The 24,105-nt window shown below is 42.1% G+C and overlaps 1 protein-coding gene and 1 long non-coding RNA gene across 2 annotated transcripts; one reads left to right on the top strand and one right to left on the bottom strand.

The window, feature by feature from the left end:
- Nucleotides 1-250: 250 nt before the first annotated feature.
- LOC141378854 (uncharacterized) lies at nt 251-21,173 on the bottom strand. Its single transcript, XR_012394372.1, has 2 exons — nt 20,713-21,173; nt 251-3,162 (listed from the first exon to the last, which is right to left on the bottom strand). It is a non-coding gene; the product is annotated as an uncharacterized lncRNA (long non-coding RNA).
- Nucleotides 20,825-23,820, top strand: LOC141378847 (uncharacterized). The gene is made up of 2 exons (XM_073930363.1): nt 20,825-20,914; nt 21,795-23,820. Exon 2 carries the CDS (start codon nt 21,795-21,797, stop codon nt 23,757-23,759), a length of 1,965 nt encoding a protein of 654 aa, XP_073786464.1. The 5' UTR covers nt 20,825-20,914; the 3' UTR covers nt 23,760-23,820.
- Nucleotides 23,821-24,105: the final 285 nt, after the last annotated feature.

Raw genomic sequence — 24,105 nt, 5'->3', positions numbered from 1 at the left:
GACATTTGAGAAATATGAAGTGTAAAATTAAAAAAATACAAAATGTGAATGTGAAAGCAGTTAGTCAAGGAAGAATAGTGTAAATGTGTTTTTCAATATGCAGTAAGAAAAAAAATATTGAAGCTGTTTGAAAGTAATATAATCTCATAGAAGTGCGATAATAGAAATCTAAAACCTTTTGTGACTAAAAAGTGGATATTTCTTCACAAAATACTTTTTAATGATTAAGTCATACGTCCTCAAAAAAAAGTTTTTCTGTTGTGTTTTTTTTTTTTTTTTTTTTTTTTGAAATGTGCGCAAACATCAAAGTTGTTGCATATTTAAAAAAAAAAAAAAGCCATGGGTAAAAGACAGTAGTATTTTTAATGTAAGAAGAGTTGTTGTATTAAACTAGAATTCATGTGAAAGCGTTATCAACAAAATAGGTACTTTTGTAACCTTGAAGATTGTATTATGCCTGCTGTTCATAAAAAAAATCAGTTCTAGACAATGGGAGACCGTTTGCTGATGTAATGGATTTCAATTAAAAATGTGTAACATACAAATGAAGTGGTATAATATTTAATTTATAAAGCACATTTTTAATCAACCTTACTTGCCAAAATGTTGTACAAACTTTTGAAAAAAAAGGAAAAAGTATATTAAAACAAAATACATAAGGTTACACACAATCAAAAGCACAAAGAAATGCGTTTCACCAAAGATTTAAATTTCGGTAGTGAAGAAGCCGTTTTAATAGGTAATGGCAGATTGTTCCATAATGTAATATTAATTTGTACCTAATAATTTTACATTTCTGTTTTCCCGTAAAATCACGTGTTAAAGGATGAATGAGTGAAAAAATCAGAGGATTCGGTACACAAACAAATCTTTTGTAGCTTAATGTTTATAGGCTACTGCGCATGCGGGAAAGAATCACTACCTGGCAGGAGAATCAAATTAAAGATTTGTTCTAAATAAACGAATCCTTCAGGAACGAGTCTTCAGCCATTTTGTGTTGTGAAGCGGTAAGGCAAATTTCTTGCTTTCTTATTAATCATTGTTGTATATCTTCGTATCACTTATATTTTCTGGTATTTAAACTGTTTGTCTTTTGACTGATACGTTTGTAGAGTTAACTGGGGTGTTATTTCTTCAATATGACGCCTATGTTAAGCGTCTTTGTAAAGACGGTAACGAGGAGATCATTTACATTATTTGAGAGTTTTTAATGATAAAAAAAAGTATTGCATAAGCGTCAAGTCTCTGTCGGTTGTATTTATGGGCTTCAAAAAATGTTTTGCGAACGTAAATTGGCCTTCATGAACATTGACATGAAAATACGTGTCCAAAGTAAGCGTAACCGCGCCATTCTGTGCACCGTTAAAATGATCACTAAGCATTTAAGTGTTCGGTGGGCCTTGTTGAACTTGCACAAATGAATGGTGATGATTGTTTGTGGAACAGTTTTTTACGTTTAGTGATTTATGCCTTATGCAAACGAATATAGGTAATTTGTATGTTTATATTTTCACTATAGCATCGCGTGATGATTAATTATGGGATTAGTGTTTGATTATATGCGTGTTATCGTGTTAATCGCGTTAGGATATTGTTTAACTGTTACTGTGTAATTGAAATAAAGTACGTAAGCCTATTTAACAGTTACTAAGTTACATAGTTGCATTGCATTGTTATTTTAGACTGAGGAAGTATGTGATGACAAAATAATTTGTAATGATATTTTTTATTGATTGTGCCCATAATATTTACTATACACATATCGTATTACGTAAGCATTGATTTAACAAGATGATGACTTGTAGTGAAAGATGACAATTTATTTGATTGTTAGAATAGCTGCTTTACATGTTTGAAGTTAACTAACATTGTGTAAGATTTTATCAATTCAACAAATGTTGAAATGTCTCTTTTAATTAGTAGTATGCATTATAGTTGACTAATTTATGTTTCTTTTGCTTTTTTGGAAATATGGAATGACTGCAGCAGAGATCAGGTAAGTAAAGTTTCATGTGATATGTTTTAGTAAATACTGCATCAAAGAAATTCTGTGGCTGACCATGGCAAGGCTTGTTCTGAGAACAACCTGTCATCTTAAAGCGCTGGATGTTGTTGATCACTGTGCTATAGCACGGTTTCAGAGTGTTGGCTATCTTTTTATAGTTTAGGCCATTTTTATGTAAAGCAACAATTTGTTTGTTTTTTTTCCAGGTGTTGTGAGAATGGTTTGCCATGATGTGCCATGTAGAACTTTCAGTTATTGTCAAACTCATTTCTGCAGTGATGTCCTATTAAAAGATATACATAAATGTTTGCTGAAATGTGAGGGTGTACTCACTTTTGTGACATACTGTATATAAAAGGAATTCCATGCAAATGTCAACCTTATCCTGAAAATGTTTTTACCAAAATAGTGAAAAAATATTTATGTTGTTTCCTTAGGTTTGTTTAGTACAGTACTGTAAAAATCTTTAAACATGTTTTTGTCAATGTTTTTAAACAATTATATGTAATTTATCAAAGTTTCATAGGTGCTAGTTTCACGTCACATCCATAACCAAGCGTTTTCTTCATAAATCCAAAAATGTTAAATAAAATAAAAATCATTCATTTTGTTCTATAGTAAGCCAACTGTTATCCATTTGATTAGCATAATTTCTTTTGGATTGTGCAGTTAAATTTGCAGAATTTTTACAAACTATGTTGTATACTGTAAACTTTCATACTTTTTTGGTGACATTCATAATGCATGTTTGTTTTTTTCTATAAATTATGAAAAATGTTTATAGATTGATATTTTTGTAATTCCATTAACTTTGTGGTTAGTTGCTTTGGAAAATATAAACAGATGTTTTAATATTTTAAAAAAACATACTTAACATATACTTAACATATACTTTTAGATTGTAAATGTATGAGCAATTCCAACTTTATGGATGACATTTGTAGTAAAATTTTAAAGCATGCTTTTACAAAGAAAGTTAACATTATATTGAAACATCTGTTATCAAAAGTATAAGAGTAGCATGGTGATATTTTAGCAGATTTACTATGCTGCTGTCAAAAACAGAACAAAAAAATTATACAATCTTAATGTAAAATTAACATAAAAATTAAGTAAAAACATGACAAATAATGTACATTTTATTACGATTTTAAAAACTGTAGCGTACAGTCCACGGATTAAACTTCTTATTGATTTTATCACGGTCTGGCTTTGGTCAGAAGGTTTTACGACTCCTGGCTCCAAGAAGTCTGGATTTTCGTGACAGCTTAAGTTGTTCAGGGGAACTGGAGAGATAAGCAGGAGAGCTTCAAAGACATTCCTGCCCAAATACGCTCACACACACACACACACACACCCACGAGGCTGTTCCGACAGAAAGAAAATGAACTCATCAAATCCAGAACCAGCACAAAACCAATGTGTTATGTTTTGTAAACTTTGTATCTAATTTCTGACTTTTCTTACCTGTGTAACCTCTCTTATAACCTGTATGCATGTTCCATTTAGGCCTTTGTAAAGCATAAATATTGTAAGGATATGAAAAATTAGGTTAATGTACTTTCAACCCCCCCCCCCATGTTTGGTACCGATGGGTTTCTGCTGACATTTTACAGCACATGATGCATAGAGAAAAATCATAACTAGCATTGCCTTATTCTTTAATCCCCTGTATTAAATGCCTGTCCGCATGCTTTGGGCGGACACTCAAATTTGCATACGAGGGACCTCGAGACAAAGAAAGGGTTCGCGCGCAAACTTTCCCCTGAAATCATTTGTCAGAATGCTGTACGGGTTGTCACGTGATCCGCAGGTATAAGCACACTTCCCCCCAAACATCTGGGCAGAAAGAGAACGTCCCAAAAAGGAACATCATTGACGGTGGCCCTCGGGCCACACACGGCTTTCTAAGCCGCATGGACTTTTTCCCGCCACGCTTTCTTTATTTTCCGGCAAAGTAAATTCAGTTTAAAGTTTGCGATCGTGTTCGTCCGAACTGCATTACAAACTCCACGCATCAAAGGACATCAAGAGTAGTTTTCATCACGACGGAAGAGAGACGCATAAGAGAGACCGCCAGACATGAAAGACCAGGTGATTTTAGTTATGCGATTAAGCTGTGCCCCTTTTATCAAAAAGGTGTTTTTTATAACCTTGGTGGTCCGTAATGGTGCGTGTGGAACTGAAAGTTTTGTCACTCTTTAATCTAAAATCTCTATCTCCTCGCTTTACTATTTCTCTTTGCTGTTACACGTTCTATAGACCCGATATCTCCACGTGGTTTACCTTTGTTTTGTGTTTAATGTATGTTTGTGCGTTTGTTTGTTCGTTACGTCTGACTAGTCAATAAATTCCATTATAATCAAATGAATTGTATTGTTTGCCTCACGAGAAAATGTCACTGAAATACAGATTCCCCTGCCTTGCTATTAAAAGTTGTTTAAAACTTTTGAATGATTAATCTACTTCACAAGAAGTAGCAATTAAATTCCCTTTTTCTAAATGAATAGATTACCGTGTCCGCTCGGAAGAGCGGCGGCTCTGCTTGTGTTTGTTTGGTCAAATTAACAATAAATTGATCTGGAATATTAATGATTAATAATAATTCGTTATTGTTTATAATTAATATTCATAATCTGGGAATCCGCTCGGTCGCGCGAGCATGATCATTTACAATCATATGTTTGTTTGACCAAACTGACTGAAGCTTAAGCCGGAATATTAATAATTAAGAATAAACCGTTATTGTTGATTATTAATATTCATAAAATGAGCTAATTTCATGCTACATATATTGGTGGAGAGAATGCGGGCAGTTTTCCAAACATTTTCTGTGAAACAAACTTTCCAATTCATTGTGATTTATTAAGCGCTATAGAAAAAAAAAGGACCGCGAGAAGCATTTCCTTTTCTTCAAAGCTGGGAGGACGGAAAGCCTGCTCCAGCTATTCTGTTCACTAAACACAGCAGAGAGCTGCCCGTGTAGAGTGTAACAATTTAAACTGCAGTTCATATATATTTTGAATCGATTTTGCTGAGACGCACGTTCTGCAAATCATTTAAATATATTAGTGTGCCTGTCGGAGGAAAAGACACCTCTCTCAGCGCTTGTAAGACAGTTTAGAAACCCCAAACCTGTCCGTTTAAAAGGCCTTTATAGCTAGAAAACCTCTAGACTATTTCTCCCGTGGTTTCAAACTGTTAGATTAGCTGCCTAACGTTTAACCTCTTTGCTTCGCCGCCGTGCGAAATTAATTTCAGAACTGCTGGACGGTTCTAAATTAATGTATTTCGGGAGCTGCAAGCTTGCCTGTTAACCGCTTTCTGACGAAAGGAATTCTCAGAACCATAAGCGTGTTTTTAAATGGTACCAAAATCTGATATGGATGTGAATTCCCATATTTCAGTTATGTTCGTCCGGACCAAATCTGTGTACAAACGTGCACCGCCTCGAGAGACGTCTCGCATTTTATGTTTGTTTGTCTAATTGTAATGGTCGAATATTATTATCAATGTTACGGCAACATGATATATAATGACCGCTTGTGCGAATCTTAGTGGTTCGCGCTTTGCCTTCGTGGAAGTCAGCCGCATACCAAGTTATGAATGAGAACTCCTCCCATTCATAAATCGGCTCTTCGAGCGCTCATTGACTCCTCGTCCACGTAACTCGTGCGCGCGCACGCATGCGTGAATGACGTAGTCACCACCCCAAAGCATAAGATCCGCCTTTCAGGAGGCAGAGTTGGTGACGCGGTTTACTTCACAGGGCAAAACCACTCGCTAGCTTCTAACGACTAGCCTAAGTAAACTAACCCTTCGCGTCTTAATATTACCAAACTGTTAGCACAAGGCTAACCGGATGCGAAGCGTAACTCGTAACAACTTGCTAGCGGCTAACGCCAGCTAACGTTAATGCTTAAGCAAACCAACCCTTCACATTTTGTAACTAACAAACTTTAGCACAAGGCTAACCGAATGTGAAGTGCAACTCGGAAACATCTCCCCCTGTCTCCTTCTGCTCTCCTCACATCAGTTCCGCCCACCATTGTGTCTCAAGTGGTCTGAAATGGTCAAACAGTTTGGAGTTAATTTGTTTTAATTTCGATTAAGCATTTTATTTTCCCTGTTATCATTTTATCCAAACAATAGTTTAGTTATCTGAGTATAGATTATTGGTCTGTTTTTATTTCTTTTGGTATTATGAATTATTTTGTTACTTTCAATTTTTTTATTAATTTTCTGCCTTCTGTCTTTTTCATTTTAATACCGTTGTCCAGTTTATTTTGTTATTACTTGATTTTTAATCAAGTTCCCAATAATCTATTCTAAACTTAGGTCATGTTTAATTTTAATTTTGTTGGTTTGGCTATTTGGGGAATAGCCTTTAATCTCTCTATTATTATCATTAATAGGCATAATTTTTCTTCCCTTTTGATGGTCCCTTTCATGCCAGGCGGTCAGTGACTTTCTTGAGTGCTACGTATTGTGCTAAAAGCCTACGCTGTGTGAGTTCACAACCGAGTTACATTATAGGCAAGTGATCTGATAGCGACTGCAGTAGGAGTTGGGGAAAGTCTAGTCAGATAGCACGCTCTGGCGACCTTCATCTGAATGCCTTTCACTCACCACCAAGTGTAAATAGCATGTAAAACCTAGTCTAAACTTAGCCCACTACAGGACTATAAAACGAACATTTTAGACATGCCCATAGGTTTTGCTATTCTCTCTCTCTCTCTCTCTCCCTCGTTTCTCATCCTTGTCTGTCTTTCAGTTTTATTTTTATTCATATTTACTGATATCCATATTAGTATTTTCTTTCATTTTTCTTTCCCTGTACACTCGTTCATCCGAGCGAGGTGCCTTTTTGTCTAACTTATCGTTAGTATTATTCATTTTTGTTGGTGGGTTACTGTTATTTTTATTTACTTAATTATTTTTAGTTACTTTGACCTGCTCAGAGACCACGCCATTGAGAACCACCAGGGTGATTTAAATAATTGATTGGTAATTTGCACAGCCTGGCGCATGACTAAAAGCCTTGAGGCCAGTACGTAGATATCAACTGTTATCTAGCCACCCAAATTCGACATCCGAATTGTCCGGCCCCCAGAGGATCCTTAGAAGGACCAACGTCTAGCCGGCACATACCCCCTAGCTGACAACCCTGTCAGACTGATAATATAACACAATGCTAACATCCACTCGATCTGGCCTTGTGGGTCTCTCTCTCTCTCTCTCCCTTGTGATCTCTGTCTCACCCAACAGACCAGCATGTCAAGTGCGCCCAGCCCGCTGCTCACTGGGACCAACTGGAGGCCTGGTTAAGTGCTTAACCCACAACCTCCTGCCCAACGACGCCATGGAGCTGCAGCGGCCAAGCAGAGAACAGCTGGACATCTGCATTAATCCGCTGAGGGCGAACGACCTAGCCCGGAGCCATGACAGCCAAGCCCAGACTCAACTCTCCAGGGCCCTGACACACCTCACCCTTGCACCGGCCAGACCCATAGGAAAGGGTCTCAACCAGCTGGAGCATCGAGCCCAGGACGCCTGCAAGACGACGAGGGAAAAGGACGCCGAACTTCTGGAGCAAATGGACGGACTACACGCGCCCCGATGGAGCTACAAGCGGACAACGCACACAAGGAGCGACGAGAGTAGAAAGCCAAAGATGAACTGAGTGTAAAGCTACAAGCTGAAACACTATTGTAAAGAGCAGAACAAAAGACAGTAAAGCTCGGGTCAAAGCCTCTAAAGTCAACGGCTGAGGCCCCGAGCAAAATTCCAACACGGAACCCAATAAAGAGACTTTTAAGCATGAACCTACCAGAGTTCACCCAGAACTGTCACATTTCTACAACCCATGTGACTATCCGAAAGGGGAAGTGCCGCAGTCAGCCCAAAGGCCAAGACTGGATAGACCAGCAGAGGGGGGTGAATCCAACTCATACCGCCCCGCCAGCCAGCATTCCAGCAACGCCCATCAGCAACACAGGGCCAGGACTCCCTCCAATGGGGTCCCCCACGACAGACACCATCTGTCAGCCAAAGACTTTGAACCAGCTGGCCAGGGAAATGCCAACTTTCACCCCAAACCTTGCTGAAGGCGACGACACACACTCCTAATTTTAAGACATTGACTTTTACACTTTTACACAGAGGCCAAGTGCCACTCTCGGTGACAAACTGTATCTGCTAAGAATTACTTCGAGCCGTGAGGCAAGAAGTTTCCTGAATCAACAGCCCCGTGCCATCAAAGCAGATTACGAGCGATGCAAAGCTCTTACAAGAGTGTTTTACCTGACCCTGTGTCAGAGTAAGGACTGATTGTCGCCATGGGTCTCAGAACAGCCACGAGACCTCAGAAGCATACTGCAGTCGACTACACCAACCCTACTTCGAGACAGGAAATGAGCAATGAATGGAGGAGGAGTTCACCTTCCAGATCCTCTCTCTCTCAAAAGCCTGCTTTCTGTGGTGAGTCCGCACACGGGCAATGCCCTGCCCCCACGCCCTGACCACCCAACAGCGGCAGAGTTTAGCTCATAAAATCTGTTCAAAACAAAGACTGCTTTGAAAGACTATCAAACACCTACGAGCTACCCTGTCTCAGAATCTCATCCGGAGCTGACTTTAAAAGGCACGTTACTGTTTCCCAGCCGCAAGACTTCCAAACAGTGAGTTAAAGCCTTTCTTCGCCAGCAGAGGACAGCACCGCCAGGAAGGCGCATGTCCCAACACCAGACAGGATGCTCAGAGACACACTGGGACAAGCCACTCACCACAAGCAGTCCAAAAGGAGCCTAACAGCAACCAAGGAATGAACAACCTGCAGTAGCTAGGAGCTCAAGCAACCAGCATCCAGCTAGTTACACGCCAGAGAAAGCCAAAGGTGAAAACCTGACACCAAACAACGGCACCGTGGCGTCATGAGCAGCAGAACTGTTAAAAAGCATGAAGGGGCCCTACAGGAAGTCAAGCCAGACTCCTTATGACTTGAGGGGGGTCCAAAACCATTTACCCCCCCCTGAACACCTGCTTTCTGCTCCATCCCCGCAGAGTACTGCGAGTCCAACACAAGCTAAAGACTGTGTATCTAACTGCAGCATCACGCTTCCCCCAAGAAGCAGCCAGCGCCACCATGCTTGCAACCTCGGGTACCAGGAAACACTGGTCTGGTTGTCTGTTTACCTCCCGAGCCACAGCCCACCAACCAGCCACACCTGCATACAAACAACTGCTCAGGCCCCTGCACTTCAACTCTTGGGGAACCTGAACAAAATGGCGTGGCAACAACGCGCTACTTGGCTGTAACCGTGGAGATGAAAGAAAGATGAAAAACGCGCGTCAGCACGGGAGCAGACCTCACATTAATGTCATCTTTCCTGTTTGAGTAACTCAAAGCAAGAGCTCAGAGACTAAAACGAACACTTAAATGCCAACCAGGCAGGCTGCTGGTGCAAACCATACAGCCAAACTGAGGTTCAACTAACCTACATCGCTCCCATTCAAGTAACGACTGTCCCCATGACTGCAGTGCACCCCGTGTACCCGTCGCCAATGGGCACATACCTGCTGCTGAATGGTAATTCAAGAGTTCACACTTAGATATTGCTTGACAGCTGTAAGCAGGTTTGGCATGCTGTCCCGGGAGAGAACCCTGAGCTCGGAGATAGTTGAGCCCAGGGCTCCCGCCAGGTCCATAGAGCATGTGAGGGGAGTACGAGATCAGGTGGTTCTCGAGAGCTCCCCTTTTTGTAAAGGAGAAAAGGAGGAGAAAGGGGTGGATGGGGGGTTTCTTCGGAAAACGAAGATAAGGGAGTAATGTCTAGCTAGGCTACTTATAGTGGGTTAGGATAGATCTGATTGGCTAACTAATGAGTGTAGGTAGGTGGCCAGCTGCTGTCAATTATATCACGTGCTCCTCTCGAAATTAGTTTAAAAACTTCACTTCAAGAGTTCACACTTAGATATTGCTTGACAGCTGTAAGCAGGTTTGGCATGCTGTCCCGGGAGAGAACCCTGAGCTCGGAGATAGTTGAGCCCAGGGCTCCCGCCAGGTCCATAGAGCATGTGAGGGGAGTACGAGATCAGGTGGTTCTCGAGAGCTCCCCAAATGCATGAAGCTCGGGACAGCAGCCGTGTATTCGAAGAAACTCCCCAAAAGGCTTGAAATGCTATATCCAGCTGCTGGATATAGTTATTTGAAAAAGAAAAGGTAAAGAGGGCTCCTTTGGAGCAAAGGGTGAAACAGGTTCCTGCGGGAACCCGAGCAGAGTTGGCTTGGGCTGTGAATACTCCTGCTGGAGTAGAGACTCGGGGAGACCCCTGCGGGGGTCAGAGCCATGGGGTGGGCGGGAATCCTGCTGGAGTCATTACAAGGGAAGGGGAGTGAAGGACTCCGGCTGGAGAGGGGGGTGAAGGGGGGCAGGGGGGGCGGGGACTCCGAAGGAGTAATTTGCTCGAGGAACACTTCTTGCGGAGATTGAGCTGGGAGGTGGCAGCACTATATATAATTATATATTTATATGAAACATATAGATATATAAATATATAATGGGGTAATCTAGGGCCTTGGGGGGGCGTTTTTACTGACTCTTGCGAGAGTCGAAGCTCTTGGCTCTCCTGCGGGAGAGAGAGCTGTATGTGCCATCTCCAGCTGGAGTCGGGAAAAGGAATGGTCGGTGAAGCCCCAGCTGAAGGGGGAAATGGCAGTTGGGCGATGACCCCTGCGGGGGTCCGGTGCTCGGGATTAACTCCGCGGGAGTTAGAGCTTGAGGGTGACAGCACTATATATAAATATATATGTATATGCGTGGGTGCATATATATATACATATATATAAATAAATTTAAAAAATAAAAGATAAGTGTGAGAAATAAACAAAAATAAACATAAATAAAAGCTAGGGCCGGGGAGGGTCGGTGACATGACTCGTGTCACAGCTCGGGGTTGGGTGAGCTATTTAGCTGCTCCAGTAGGAGTCGGGAAAGATGAAGGGGAGGTGAAGACTCTTACTGAAGGGTGACGGGCGGTATAGGTGCTCTGGGGGTGTTCCTGCGGGAACAGAGCATGAGGGTGACAGCACTATATATAAATTCATATTTATATGCGTGGGTGCATATAGATATAAATTTATATAAATAAAATCAAACAGAGAGAAAAATAAATAGTGCTATACTATATGTCATTATGGAATGACATAATATAAAAAGCTAAGGCCAGGGCAGTGAGATGATTCCTGCGGGAATCGAAGCTCCGGGTAACGCCCCTGCGGGGGCCAGAGCCATGGGGGGGGGGGGGGGGGGGGGCGGGGTCCTACAGAAGTTAGAAAAGTTGGGGGGCAGTGAAAACTTCTGTGGCAGCGGCCGGGGGGGGCGGGGGTGACAAGGGGGCCTGGGCAGGGAGAGAACTCCTACTGGAGTTAGGTGAGTGAAAAAGGGGGAGAAGGCTGAGTGCAAATCAGCTGGAAGGAAGAAAGGAAGCTAGATGGCTGGGTCATGCCCGCGCCCTTGGGAGACTGGGTAGTTCCTCTGCCCTCGGAAAGGTGGTATGGTTGGGTCGTATTCTCTCCCTGGACTAGGCCCATGCCCTTGGCCGCTGGGATTACTGCGTCTGCTGGTGAGGGTCCTCTGAGCTTCCCTGAGATGGCTGTGTCTGAGTCAGATATAAGATTTGAAGGCGTCGGGAGACTACTTTCCTAGTGTTTGTATGTGTTGTTACGATAGCCCTTGTGTGCTGCTGTGGTGTTGGCTCCAATTCTGAATGAGTGACTGGATTATGAATCTGGTGGGAAGCCTGAATGGTCCTATGACTTTAAGGTGTTTTGAAACCAAAAATGTTATTGAACGGAATGTGTGGATGTGTTGAGCATTGAGAAACTGATGAGGTGTTCTGGGGTAACTTAAAATGTATAAATGAATGCTGACGCAAATTGTGTATGCTGTGGATATGGGATTATCGTCTTAAAAGGAGAGATGGAGTCAGCTGCGGCTCTGCTTCTGATACCAGTTTCTGAAAATAAAGCAAAAAGAGAGTCAGCGATTTCCTATGCAACTAGGAACATGTACAACAGTATATATATTTTTATTTTTTATTTATTTATTTATTTATTTTTTTTTTTTTCAGAATGTATTAACGATATTGCCCGTTAGAAGCGCATTGGCGGCCCCGATAAAATACCCCTCGAAGGGGGCAGCATCTGTGTAAAAAGGATATACTGAGGATGAAATTGGATAGCTAATAAATGAATGGCTTCTATTCCAGCGCTTAAGGAAGGAAGCATAAGCAGGTCACATACTTTAAGCGCCACCTGATGGTTACGAACCTTTATGAATTTCATTTCTGTTAAACCAGGAGTCACCAAATATGGTAGCGATGGGCACCAGATAGCTCACGAGGCTCTCGTGTGTTGCTCACAGGCCTGTTCTAAAATAGCTCACCATAACGCCACTTACAAGTAAGCTTTCTCTAATATAGAAGTAATCATTTAAAAATGTAAATATTTGCAAAGATAAATAAAATAGTGTTGCACGTTGATATATTAATTACGGGGTATTTCCTACCCTGTTAAATCATTGTTGGTAACTTTGAGAGAATCATAACATGATCAGTGACTACACCTGGATGAATATTATTCATTATTACCAAAAACTTAAATTATAATTATAAGTAAATTGAGCAATTTGTTATTTGAGAAGTGTTTATCAAACTGGTAGCCCTCCACGTTAATCGGTGCCCGAAAGTAGCTCTTAGTTTCAGAGGTTAGTGACTCCCGTGTTAAACGCTAAAGACAACATTTTGAAGAAAGCTGAAAACCTGTAACCATTGACTTTCACAGGAAGGAAATAAATACTAAGGAAGTCAATGCGGCTGTCTGTAGTGCCCAGCCACAATTCATGACACTTCGTATTCTGCCGCGCCGCGGAGCGCTATTTGTATAATTGATTAGTTTATTTGATAAAGTATGAATGCGTGAGTCTGGTGTGCATTAATCTGCTATTCTCTGTCGTAAGCGCGCCGCGTCACCACGCCGTCGGCGCCTCTGTTGCGCGACGCCCTTCAGGCAGAGTTTTTTACGGCCAAGATCGGATTTAGATAATTTCTCTTCTATTCCGGAGATTGCTGCTGCGAGATGAAATAGGTGAGTGACGAAAAGGCATCCCTGCGGGATAATGCGCATGTGTGTTTGATGGTCTAGATGGAGAGCAGTTTATGCTTAGCGTGATATTTCTTCCAGAATATAAAAGGGGACTGATTGTCGATTTATTCAAGTAGCTTATTAATGCTTGAAATTCTATCACTCCAAATTGATGCTTAAGAATTCTATAGAAGTGCTTAAGCCGGAGGTTCTTCCGCAATGAGAATGCAAATATTAGAAAACCGGTCACTAGTTTAGCTGGGGGATATTAGGGAGAGAGAAACGGGAACTTGTAGGTGAATTACGTGCAAACACCGTAGTTATTGGCGAAATCCAGCGGATCGTTTTTAAGCATAAATGTGTGGGCTACTTCTGCATCCGAATGTTAAACGGACTACGAAATATAATTGTGACCTCCGATTGCCAGAAATCGGGTGGCAGGTGTAATGTTGATTGCAACCGAGCGCTGCAGCCGTCTAGATTAGAGAGATTGCTTGGTTTATAACGTGATAATTTAAGCATATTCATCAGGTAGAATCATGCTGTTAAAGCTGGAAAAGGCAGAATTATGAGGAGATGAAAGAGCCGTTATTAGATGTTTTTAGAAACGTTCTAATGTCCATTTCAGTAGGGCTGGTATGGATGTGCTTAACAGGGAATTGCTCTGTGATTTCTGGTGTAGTGTTGGTGGACGGCTAGTGAGGTTGTGGGAAGGGAGCGCCGAGATCGGCTGTGCTTCAGTAGACGAAACCTGGAATGAGAAATTCAGAAAATTAGGTCAGTTACAAACGTAAATCAGTAAAAGCATAAACATATTGACAAAAGTCGACAAGTAATTTCTATTTTATAATAGAAAATAATCAGCAGTAGCTGCGAGCTTGTAAAAATGAGAGGGGGAAAAAGCAATGATACGCAAGGTAGAGGGGCGGGGTGCGTAGGTGGTAAGGATCGCTGAAAGAGGAGGACTGGAGTGTGCACTGGAATCGGGAGCTGCAGGATGGAAGAGGTGAGGTGGGATTCCCAAGAGTTGCTTTATTGTCCGGGAGATAGGTTTTATCCGTGTTTAGAATTATGATTGCTGCAATATGTCCAAATCCAATATTGCTTTTTAATCCTTTCCTTGATTCTCCGGGGAGGCGGAGAGATTGCGGGTTTAATGTCTGTTTAGGATAGGGGGTGTGGCAGGAGCGTGTTATGTCCTGGGAGTGGCGGTGAAGACGTGGATTCGCAAGTGTTTTGGGTTTAATGCAGCGGCTTTGAATTATGGTCCCGGCGTCTAGGAGTTTGGAGGAGTTCAGTGACAGTCGTTGTTGGATATGAGTGACACATGATGATGCTGGAGAAGGTACGTAGCGGAGCTGGGGATTGCATTGTGATCTGGCTGGAGTGGATAGGCCTACGGCCTCTCGTTAGAGCCTCGGTCTCGAGCTGACTTTCATGCTGGGCTGGTTGTTGTTAAGACGGGGCTGGTGTTTCAGGGAGCTCGGAGCTTTCTTTCTTGTATGTAGCTGCGCTGATGCTGTTGTGATCTCAGCCGCCGTCGCTGTTGTTGTTGTTTTTGTCATTTTTTGTAGTTGCTGACGATGGTATTAAAGGTGGTGTGGTATTGTAGTTGAAGAATAGTAGGAGATGTGGAGGATCCGTTTTGTCCGTGAGTAACTTTTGGAGGAGCTAGAGCGGACCTGTCGTTTGTTTCTTCGGAAAACGAAGATAAGGGAGTAATGTCTAGCTAGGCTACTTATAGTGGGTTAGGATAGATCTGATTGGCTAACTAATGAGTGTAGGTAGGTGGCCAGCTGCTGTCAATTATATCACGTGCTCCTCTCGAAATTAGTTTAACAACTTCACAAATCCGCTGCGTACGTGTGAACCTCTTTCGAACTTTGAACCCCTTTAAAATCTGGGCCCAAGTGCGAGAACTCGCTCACAGCCGTCAGGTCAACCCCAACAGACAGTCAGGTCACCGAGGTCGCGGGAAACTGCTGGAACCCGCGAGAACCCAAACTCAACAACATAGACGGGGTCAAGGTCGCTACTCTGCAGCCTTCAAACCAGCTAGCAACCCCAACGCTTGCTGCCCCAGGCCTCAAAGGGCTTAATGTTGAATAACCGGACTGTGAATGACACTGTACTTGCACTGTGAGTAGACAACCCAGCAGCCATCAGCCTCGCACTGTGCGACACTCCGCTGAACACACCCCCAGACCTGTGTTCAACTAACAAGCATACACACTACTGTCCAAATGCTGAACACTCACACATGACAACTGCCAACAGCATTTGCACATTGAACTTGAATCGGAACGGCGGATGGTTGACCCATCCCGTCCTAACTCTCATGGCCCCGCCGCACGATGTTTACATCAGAGCTAATAGCCTGATACATCTTCAGGCATATATATAGACACCTTTAACGACTGGTGATAGGCACCCACACTTCTCACAGCCAACAACAATGGCTGTCACCCTCAAAAGCCCCACTCAGGCCAGACCATGCCAGAGGTCTGCTCCGTCATCAGCAAACAAGACACTGTGGTGCCAGCCTATACAAACAGGTGCTCTATATGGCTCTCCATACGAAAGGCCGAACTCTAAACCATACATTGGGTTTTCTTCCAACCAACAACAGAAGGGGCATAAAACTGGGCCTCAACCTGGAAGCCATACCCTAAATTGAACTGTCCTCATGAACAGTATATGTCTTGTGTAATAGCTGCATGGCAACTGACATAAAAATCCCCAAAGACTACCTACTGGGACGATTGGTCAGCTACGAGTTCCATGACTTGGAACTCTTGGGCCAATTAGTGGCCTCACCCTACATGCAACGACACCAGAGGGGAGCTTAGAAAACACAGACTATACTATTCCATTCCAGCTCGCCACACTCACGTCTGTCTTACCAGTAAACAAAGAACCGGTAGGCAGAAGTGAGCTCACAGAGGACTAACTCCTTGCCGTGTGCCCAGCCACTTGTCACCCCATCACTAACATGGATGAAGACAGGGCATTTTCCTCAACAGGACGGATATGCTGAGGCCACGCAGGATGATGTCAACCGACAAACGTCAGCACATCCTGTATGACTACAACGGTGTCCTCGCTAAAGACTCTCTAGACTGCAAGTCCCACTGACCTTCAGATGGAAATAACCAACTCCATGCTGGGAAAAGGACATCGGGCTATGCAACAAAACCTGCTCGGCACCGATCTGGCCCGTCCTCAAACCCAGGGTCAAAGGGTGCCCGACCATAGAAAGCTAAATCAGCAAATGCGTTGTCACGAGGGCCAATGACACCACTGGAACAGGAAGTGCCCAGAACTCAAGGACCAACCATCTACTCAACGCTTGATGTAGTCCCCGCCTTCGGGACAATACCTGTGCATCCAAATGACCAGCATAAGCTAGCTTTCACCTTGAACAACAGACACTAAACGATCATGAGGTGCCCCGTCGGCTAGGCCAACTCACCAGCCGAAAGCAACACCCTCCTGAACAAAGCATATCCAGATGCTTATGTTAGAGGCAACCTCATCTACGTTGAAGACATCCTTAATGAAAGTACCACCGTGTCTGGCCACTCAAAGGAGATAGACCATGGCCTACAACAGTTGACTGTGGCTAGCGCAAAGACTACCGCCTAGCAAGGTCTCTGAACTGAGCGGCTCCCTAAGGGGGTGCAACTACTCCAGACACGTCATTAAGAACTGTTCAAAGACTTCTCGACCCGTGACCACCCTGTCAAAAAGGGCTGTCCTTCTGTTTGACGGAAGGTCAACAGCTGGCCACGATTGAAGTGAGATAACGTCTGGGCATATGCAAGTAAGACACTCCTTGCGCCAGAAGGCAAATACTAAGACTGTGTAACAACATCGCTCTGCACGGTGGGTGCCATTTCAACAGCTATTCTCCAACTTCTTTGGAGCACAGAAGCCATCATAGACACCTGCCACCAACCTGTCATGTTACTGAACAGTCAGCACATCCGGGATGGCATAAAGACTAACGCCAGTACAGCCATGCGGCCGATGGCCCCCTAGGGCCACTGTATTGACACTTGTTACACCTTAAGCCACAAATCCACGCTGGGTAACAGCATAGCTGTTTACCAAGACTGTACAACTGACAGACAATTGGCAACGCTGTAAAGGAGGAACCCCAGCTACCTCTGCCAACCTGTCATTCAAGTACTCCCAAGTACTGGGATGAGAATGCGTGCCAAGGTATGCCCACAACCTGTGTCGATGGATGCTCCCACAACCACCGCAGTATGCAGAAATGGCAGCCACCATTGTAACCCTTCAAAGCACAGCAGCCCATGACATCAGAGTGCACTTAGCTGCAGACTCCAACTTGCTAGACTCTGTTTCACGTTCCACCTCCCAGGGGGGAAGCAAAAGGCTTCAGAACTGCCCACCACAAGCCCGTGAAACGTCAACACTTTTTCTTCTTCCCAACTAGGCAACCACAACACTGACAACCACATCATGGTCGTCTACAGAAGAAGATGAGAACAGTTCAAACTTTCAGGCACTGACAAGGACCTGAATGACTGGACCGGTGCCCTTACCAAGAAGGTGCATCACACGGTGGACCATGGTCACCACCCAACCAAAACCCCGAGATCTGGCAGCTGTAACCGGCAGCCAACAACCCTGCCTAGCCTAGCTGCCACATCCAATCTCACCAGCCCGACAAATGTCGCAAACGACATTGCGACCACGTAGGCATCTGACTCCTCTCGTCAGACCAGTTTTCTTTTTTTTTCTTTTACTTTGTCTCTTGTTTTGTTAGTTTTCCACCACTCACCCCACCTACCACCCGATCCTGCTGTCTGACCTCAGCTTCAACACAGATGTCACTCAACACCTCCTACATCTTAAAAAAAAACAGGTGCGTGTGAATCCTTTTTGGGTTGTCCCTGAAGACCCCACGACACAACAGTTCGTGCTGCCTCAGAGCCAGAGGGGGGTAATGCTAATGTACTGACCCTGCACACAGCAAAACATGCCCAGGGCGCTGATTCACTGAGCACCACAGCAACAGAGAAACCATACTCTCATGATCAGACGCCCAGATGGATCGGGCGGGACACTTCCATGGGCTCACAAGGAGCAACAATTTTTTTTTTGTGTTTTTCTCTCCTTCGCTTTCTCTTCCCTTTGAACTCATATGCCAGTACACCAAATGGGTAGAGTGTCTCTCAGCACCGACGACACAGCCCAGACCATGGCATATCTTCTGATGATGTAAACAACTTGGACAGAGGCACCCACCCTGCACTACCAACATCACACAGGAAGGGCAAAGACTCCTGGTTGTATACGCTTAGCTGCATAGCAGCCAACCCTCAAACCTACGTATCACAACCAGAGTAACAAAGACTGGGCCACAAGCCAGGAAAGGGGGTAGAGACCCTGCAACCTGTGTCACCGTGGAATGCCCAGCCAAGCACAGTCATCACAGACACCACCTACTCTCTCCCCTGTTCCCTCTCTCTCTCTCTTCCTTTTCTACACAGGATACAGCCACGATCCTGTACCTGAGTCTCACCAGAAGACCACTGCAACCTCACAACTATACTCCTCTATCACTCATCTCTGGAAAACTGCGGAACAACTACCACTCCGTGCCTCCCGACAACAGGGAAGCACACATTAACAAGGGCCTCGCCATTCAATAAGATGCAAGCACCAGTGGACAAGTGCACCCCTGACCTCCCCCTCAAAGCTTTCCTGCGTGAAACCAGGAAAGGGGGGGAAAGAGCATGAAGAAACTAAGTCAAAACTGCTTGAGTCTAAGCCACGACTCGTCGACCCAGCAACGGAGGTCGAAGGAAACTCACCTCCAACCCATCCTGTACGTCAAGTTAGATTTCAACCAACAAGGTTTTCTCCGAACCTTCTTCGTTGCAAAGGGGGGATATATGTAGCGTACAGTCCACAGATTAAACTTCTTATTGATTTCATCACGGTCTGGCTTTGGTCAGAAGGTTTTACGACTCCTGGCTCCAAGAAGTCTGGATTTTCGTGACAGCTTAAGTTGTTCAGGGGAACTGGAGAGATAAGCAGGAGAGCTTCAAAGACATTCCTGCCCAAATACGCTCACACACACACACACACACACCCACGAGGCTGTTCCGACAGAAAGAAAATGAACTCATCAAATCCAGAACCAGCACAAAACCAATGTGTTATGTTTTGTAAACTTTGTATCTAATTTCTGACTTTTCTTACCTGTGTAACCTCTCTTATAACCTGTATGCATGTTCCATTTAGGCCTTTGTAAAGCATAAATATTGTAAGGATATGAAAAATTAGGTTAATGTACTTTCAACCCCCCCCCCATGTTTGGTACCGATGGGTTTCTGCTGACATTTTACAGCACATGATGCATAGAGAAAAATCATAACTAGCATTGCCTTATTCTTTAATCCCCTGTATTAAATGCCTGTCCGCATGCTTTGGGCGGACACTCAAATTTGCATACGAGGGACCTCGAGACAAAGAAAGGGTTCGCACGCAAACTTTCCCCTGAAATCATTGGTCAGAATGCTGTACGGGTTGTCACGTGATCCGCAGGTATAAGCACACTTCCCCCCAAACATCTGGGCAGAAAGAGAACGTCCCAAAAAGGAACATCATTGACGGTGGCCCTCGGGCCACACACGGCTTTCTAAGCCGCATGGACTTTTTTCCCGCCACGCTTTCTTTATTTTCCGGCAAAGTAAATTCAGTTTAAAGTTTGCGATCGTGTTCGTCCGAACTGCATTACAAACTCCACGCATCAAAGGACATCAAGAGTAGTTTTCATCACGACGGAAGAGAGACGCATAAGAGAGACCGCCAGACATGAAAGACCAGGTGATTTTAGTTATGCGATTAAGCTGTGCCCCTTTTATCAAAAAGGTGTTTTTTATAACCTTGGTGGTCCGTTATGGTGCGTGTGGAACTGAAAGTTTTGTCACTCTTTAATCTAAAATCTCTATCTCCTCGCTTTACTATTTCTCTTTGCTGTTACACGTTCTATAGACCCGATATCTCCACGTGGTTTACCTTTGTTTTGTGTTTAATGTATGTTTGTGCGTTTGTTTGTTCGTTACGTCTGACTAGTCAATAAATTCCATTATAATCAAATGAATTGAATTGTTTGCCTCACGAGAAAATGTCACTAAAATACAGATTCCCCTGCCTTGCTATTAAAAGTTGTTTAAAACTTTTGAATGATTAATCTACTTCACAAGAAGTAGCAATTAAATTCCCTTTTTCTAAATGAATAGATTACCGTGTCCGCTCGGAAGAGCGGCAGCTCTGCTTGTGTTTGTTTGGTCAAATTAACAATAAATTGATCTGGAATATTAATGATTAATAATAATTCGTTATTGTTTATAATTAATATTCATAATCTGGGAATCCGCTCGGTCGCGCGAGCATGATCATTTACAATCATATGTTTGTTTGACCAAACTGACTGAAGCTTAAGCCGGAATATTAATAATTAAGAATAAACCGTTATTGTTGATTATTAATATTCATAAAATGAGCTAATTTCATGCTACAAAACACATTTGAATATTACTAGTTTTGACATACATTTGTATTTATTTAGGCTAGTGAAATAAAATTTTCTTGCACTGAAGTTACTTGATATATTATTATTAGCAGTTCACTGCCATTGTATATAATGTATTGAATAGGATCTTTTTGTTCTTTTCAGAAGACTTTCTAAACTTTCAAAAGAAAGACTTTTAGAAGACTTTCTTAAGGTAAGCATGCAAAACTTAATTGTTCTTGTTAAAAATGTAGGCCTTGTACATTTTAGAGGACGCAGTGATAATTGTAGAAGCTTTGATTTGACATAGAATTATGTGAATGTCAATTCAATACTAAGTTCACTGTTTGTGTTCAGGTGTGTGCAATTTTGACTTTTAATGTTCTGAATTATTCAGCAGTGTAACTAATGTTTTTAAATTGTAATTAATGTTGTTTTTTCCTGAATAGTCAAGATGTATAGTAAATTGTGTTCTTTTTAGGGGGACAAATATCATGTGATTATAAATGTGATTAAAATGTACATCAATACGATGAGATTTGTAAATTTATAGTTTTATATGAGTAATTTAGGAGTCTGTTTAATGGCTGCTTAGTTTTTTGACTGCTTTTAAAAACATTTTTGTAAATGTACAAATGTATATGCATGCTTAAAATAGATTAAACTGATTATAATATATAACATTATAATAGAATAAACTATTATATTAATTCTAATCAATTCATTTTTATTATGAAAAAACTGTCAAAGTATTTAGATAAAATATATATTTTTTCATATTCCACATCCCTAATGTACATGCAATTTTTTTATTTTTTTTATTCAGGTATTAAAATGGTTTTCATATCAGGTGTTCCAAAATGTACATCAATACAATAAGATTTGTGAATTTATAGTTTTAGATTAGTAATTTAGGAGTTTGTTTAATGGCTGCTTATTGTTTGAGTGCTTTAAAACATTTTTCTAATGCAAATTTTTGAATGAATTACACAGAATGTGTTTTATGACATTTTTGGCTGCTGTGAATTTTTGCTGCATTATATATTAAATGTATTTGACAAGATTATGTCTCTGTGTGTTTTCATGTAATATAGATGCCACGTGGAAAAGGATACCGCCGTTCCCAGGCAGCAAAGAGGAGGAATGCTGAGCGGATTACACTCACTTCCCCCTTGGACCTGGCAGAGGTTAAGCCTCCTCTCAAAAAAAAGGCTGAGTTCATCGAGAGCTCATCAAACAATCCAGAGATCTACCAGACTGCAGATACTTCTTTAAACTGCTGCATGGATCCAAATACTTCTCCAAACTGCCGCAAGGCTCCAAATACTTCTCCAAACTGCCGCAAGGCTCTAAATACTTCTCCAAACTGCCGCAAGGCTCCAAATACTTCTCCAAACTGCCGCAAGGCTCCAAATACTTCTCCAATCTGCCGCAAGGCTCCAAATACTTCTCCAATCTGCCGCAAGGCTCCAAATGTTTCCAATGATGTTAATCAATGTTTCAATGTTAATAACTCTGATTATTTTCCACAGAAATTTATACAGGGTTCTTTCCATCAATGTGATGAGCGATTTGGTTTCAACAGAAACAGACAATGTGCGGTGAACAGCATTACAGCAGTTATGATGAGTGTGTTGAAGCATGTGCAGACATGGACAACAGATGACTTAAATGCTGTTTTGTTGCATGGTGATAAGTTATACACATCTATGTGCCAGCAGGGGAAGATTAATGACCATTTACAGCGAGGATATGTTTCTGTTGCAGAACTACCAACAGTGCACACACTATATGATACAAATTTGTCAATTAAGTATTCTGAATCTCTGAGTGGTGTTGTTGGTGTTGATGTGTATGATGACTCATTGCGTGATGTTTGCATGTCAATTGAAGAAGCACTACAAAGAGCTTTGGTTCAGTCTGATGCCTGTTTGTTAAACATTCGAGACAACATTTGTGCTGTCATAAAAGTGGAGTCAGAATTTGCTGTTGTTGATTCACATTCTCGTAATGGTAAAGGTATGGCAGAATATGATAATGGAAGAAGCATAGTAGTTTATTGTTCTGACATACACATGTTGTTTGCTCATGTTGTTAACCTTGCCATGTCACTGAATGCTCAGGGAACACCTTTTGAAGTGACCGGTCTGAAAGCCACTATAATCAGTAAGTCTACATGTGCTGCAAGAGGTTATAATCCTGGTCAACAGTGTATCATCACACATGTTTCGCCTGCAGAGTCCGATGTACAATGTTGTATTGTGGATAGCGTAAAACAAAGAGATTTAAACAAACCAGCATTTCTTGAAAAAGTGATTCAAATGCAGTCAGATTCTACTAAGAAATTACAGCAGATTGAGTCAAAACTTACACATGTGAGCAAGTTTCCTGGTAATATTTTGATGGGTGATGTGATCATTGGCAATACAGAAAATACTCCATTCAATTTCAAACCATTAACATGGGAAGAGCAAAATGCTTTGTGTCAACGTTTACACCTTATTAATGAAAGAGTTCATGTTCAAGTTGCAAACATGTGCTCTTTAGGTGTTCCATGCAAAACAAAATCTATTAAAGGAGATGGCAATTGCTTGTTCAGGTCAATTGCGGATGCATTGTGCGGTAATCAGGAGAAGCACCTTATAATTAGGCGTGCTGTTGTGAAACACCTTGAAGCTAATAGTTCAAAATTTTTGAGATACATAGGAGAAGAGTACAGATCAGTGAAAGATTATTTGACACTGTCAAAGATGTATTATTCTGGATCGTGGGGTAGTCATGTGGAATTGTTTTGTGCAGCCAATCTTTTAAAAATAAATTTAATGACCTTTAATGTTGACAGGTGGAATGCATATGTCCCCAATAATGAGTTGTTTACAGAGAATTCCATCTATTTAAAGCACTGCAATGGTAATCACTATGAAGTTGTTACATGTGTTAAAAATGGAAGTCAAGAAAATGTTTGTGCAGAAGCATGCAACATTGGTGTTTATCATCAGAGCATAACCTGCTCTTTGCGGAAAAGGAAATTAAATTACACTCCAGCTCAATGTAAATGACAAAAAGAACACAACCGGTACCACAGCGACAGCTGCTTCAGACAAAAAAAAAATAGAGAACTTAAAATTTAAATATTGTGAAGACAGTAATTACAAACAGAGAAAGATTCAAAACACCAAAACAAAATATTGTGAAGACAGTGATTACAGGCAGAGACGGATTGACAATTCTAAAACAAAATATTGTGAAGACAGTGATTACAGGCAGAAAAAGATTGACAAGTCTAAAATAAAATATTGTGAAGACAGTGATTACAGGCAGAGAAAGATTGACAAGTCTAAAATTAAATACAATGAAGATGGTGATTATAAGGAGAAAAAACTACACAATCTACAATGTAAATAT

This window comes from Danio rerio, chromosome 18 (genome assembly GCF_049306965.1).
Source record: "Danio rerio strain Tuebingen ecotype United States chromosome 18, GRCz12tu, whole genome shotgun sequence".
NCBI classification, from domain to species: Eukaryota; Metazoa; Chordata; class Actinopteri; order Cypriniformes; family Danionidae; genus Danio; species Danio rerio.
Note: the sequence above shows the minus strand (reverse complement) of the source record. Positions and strands in the feature narration are given on the sequence as shown.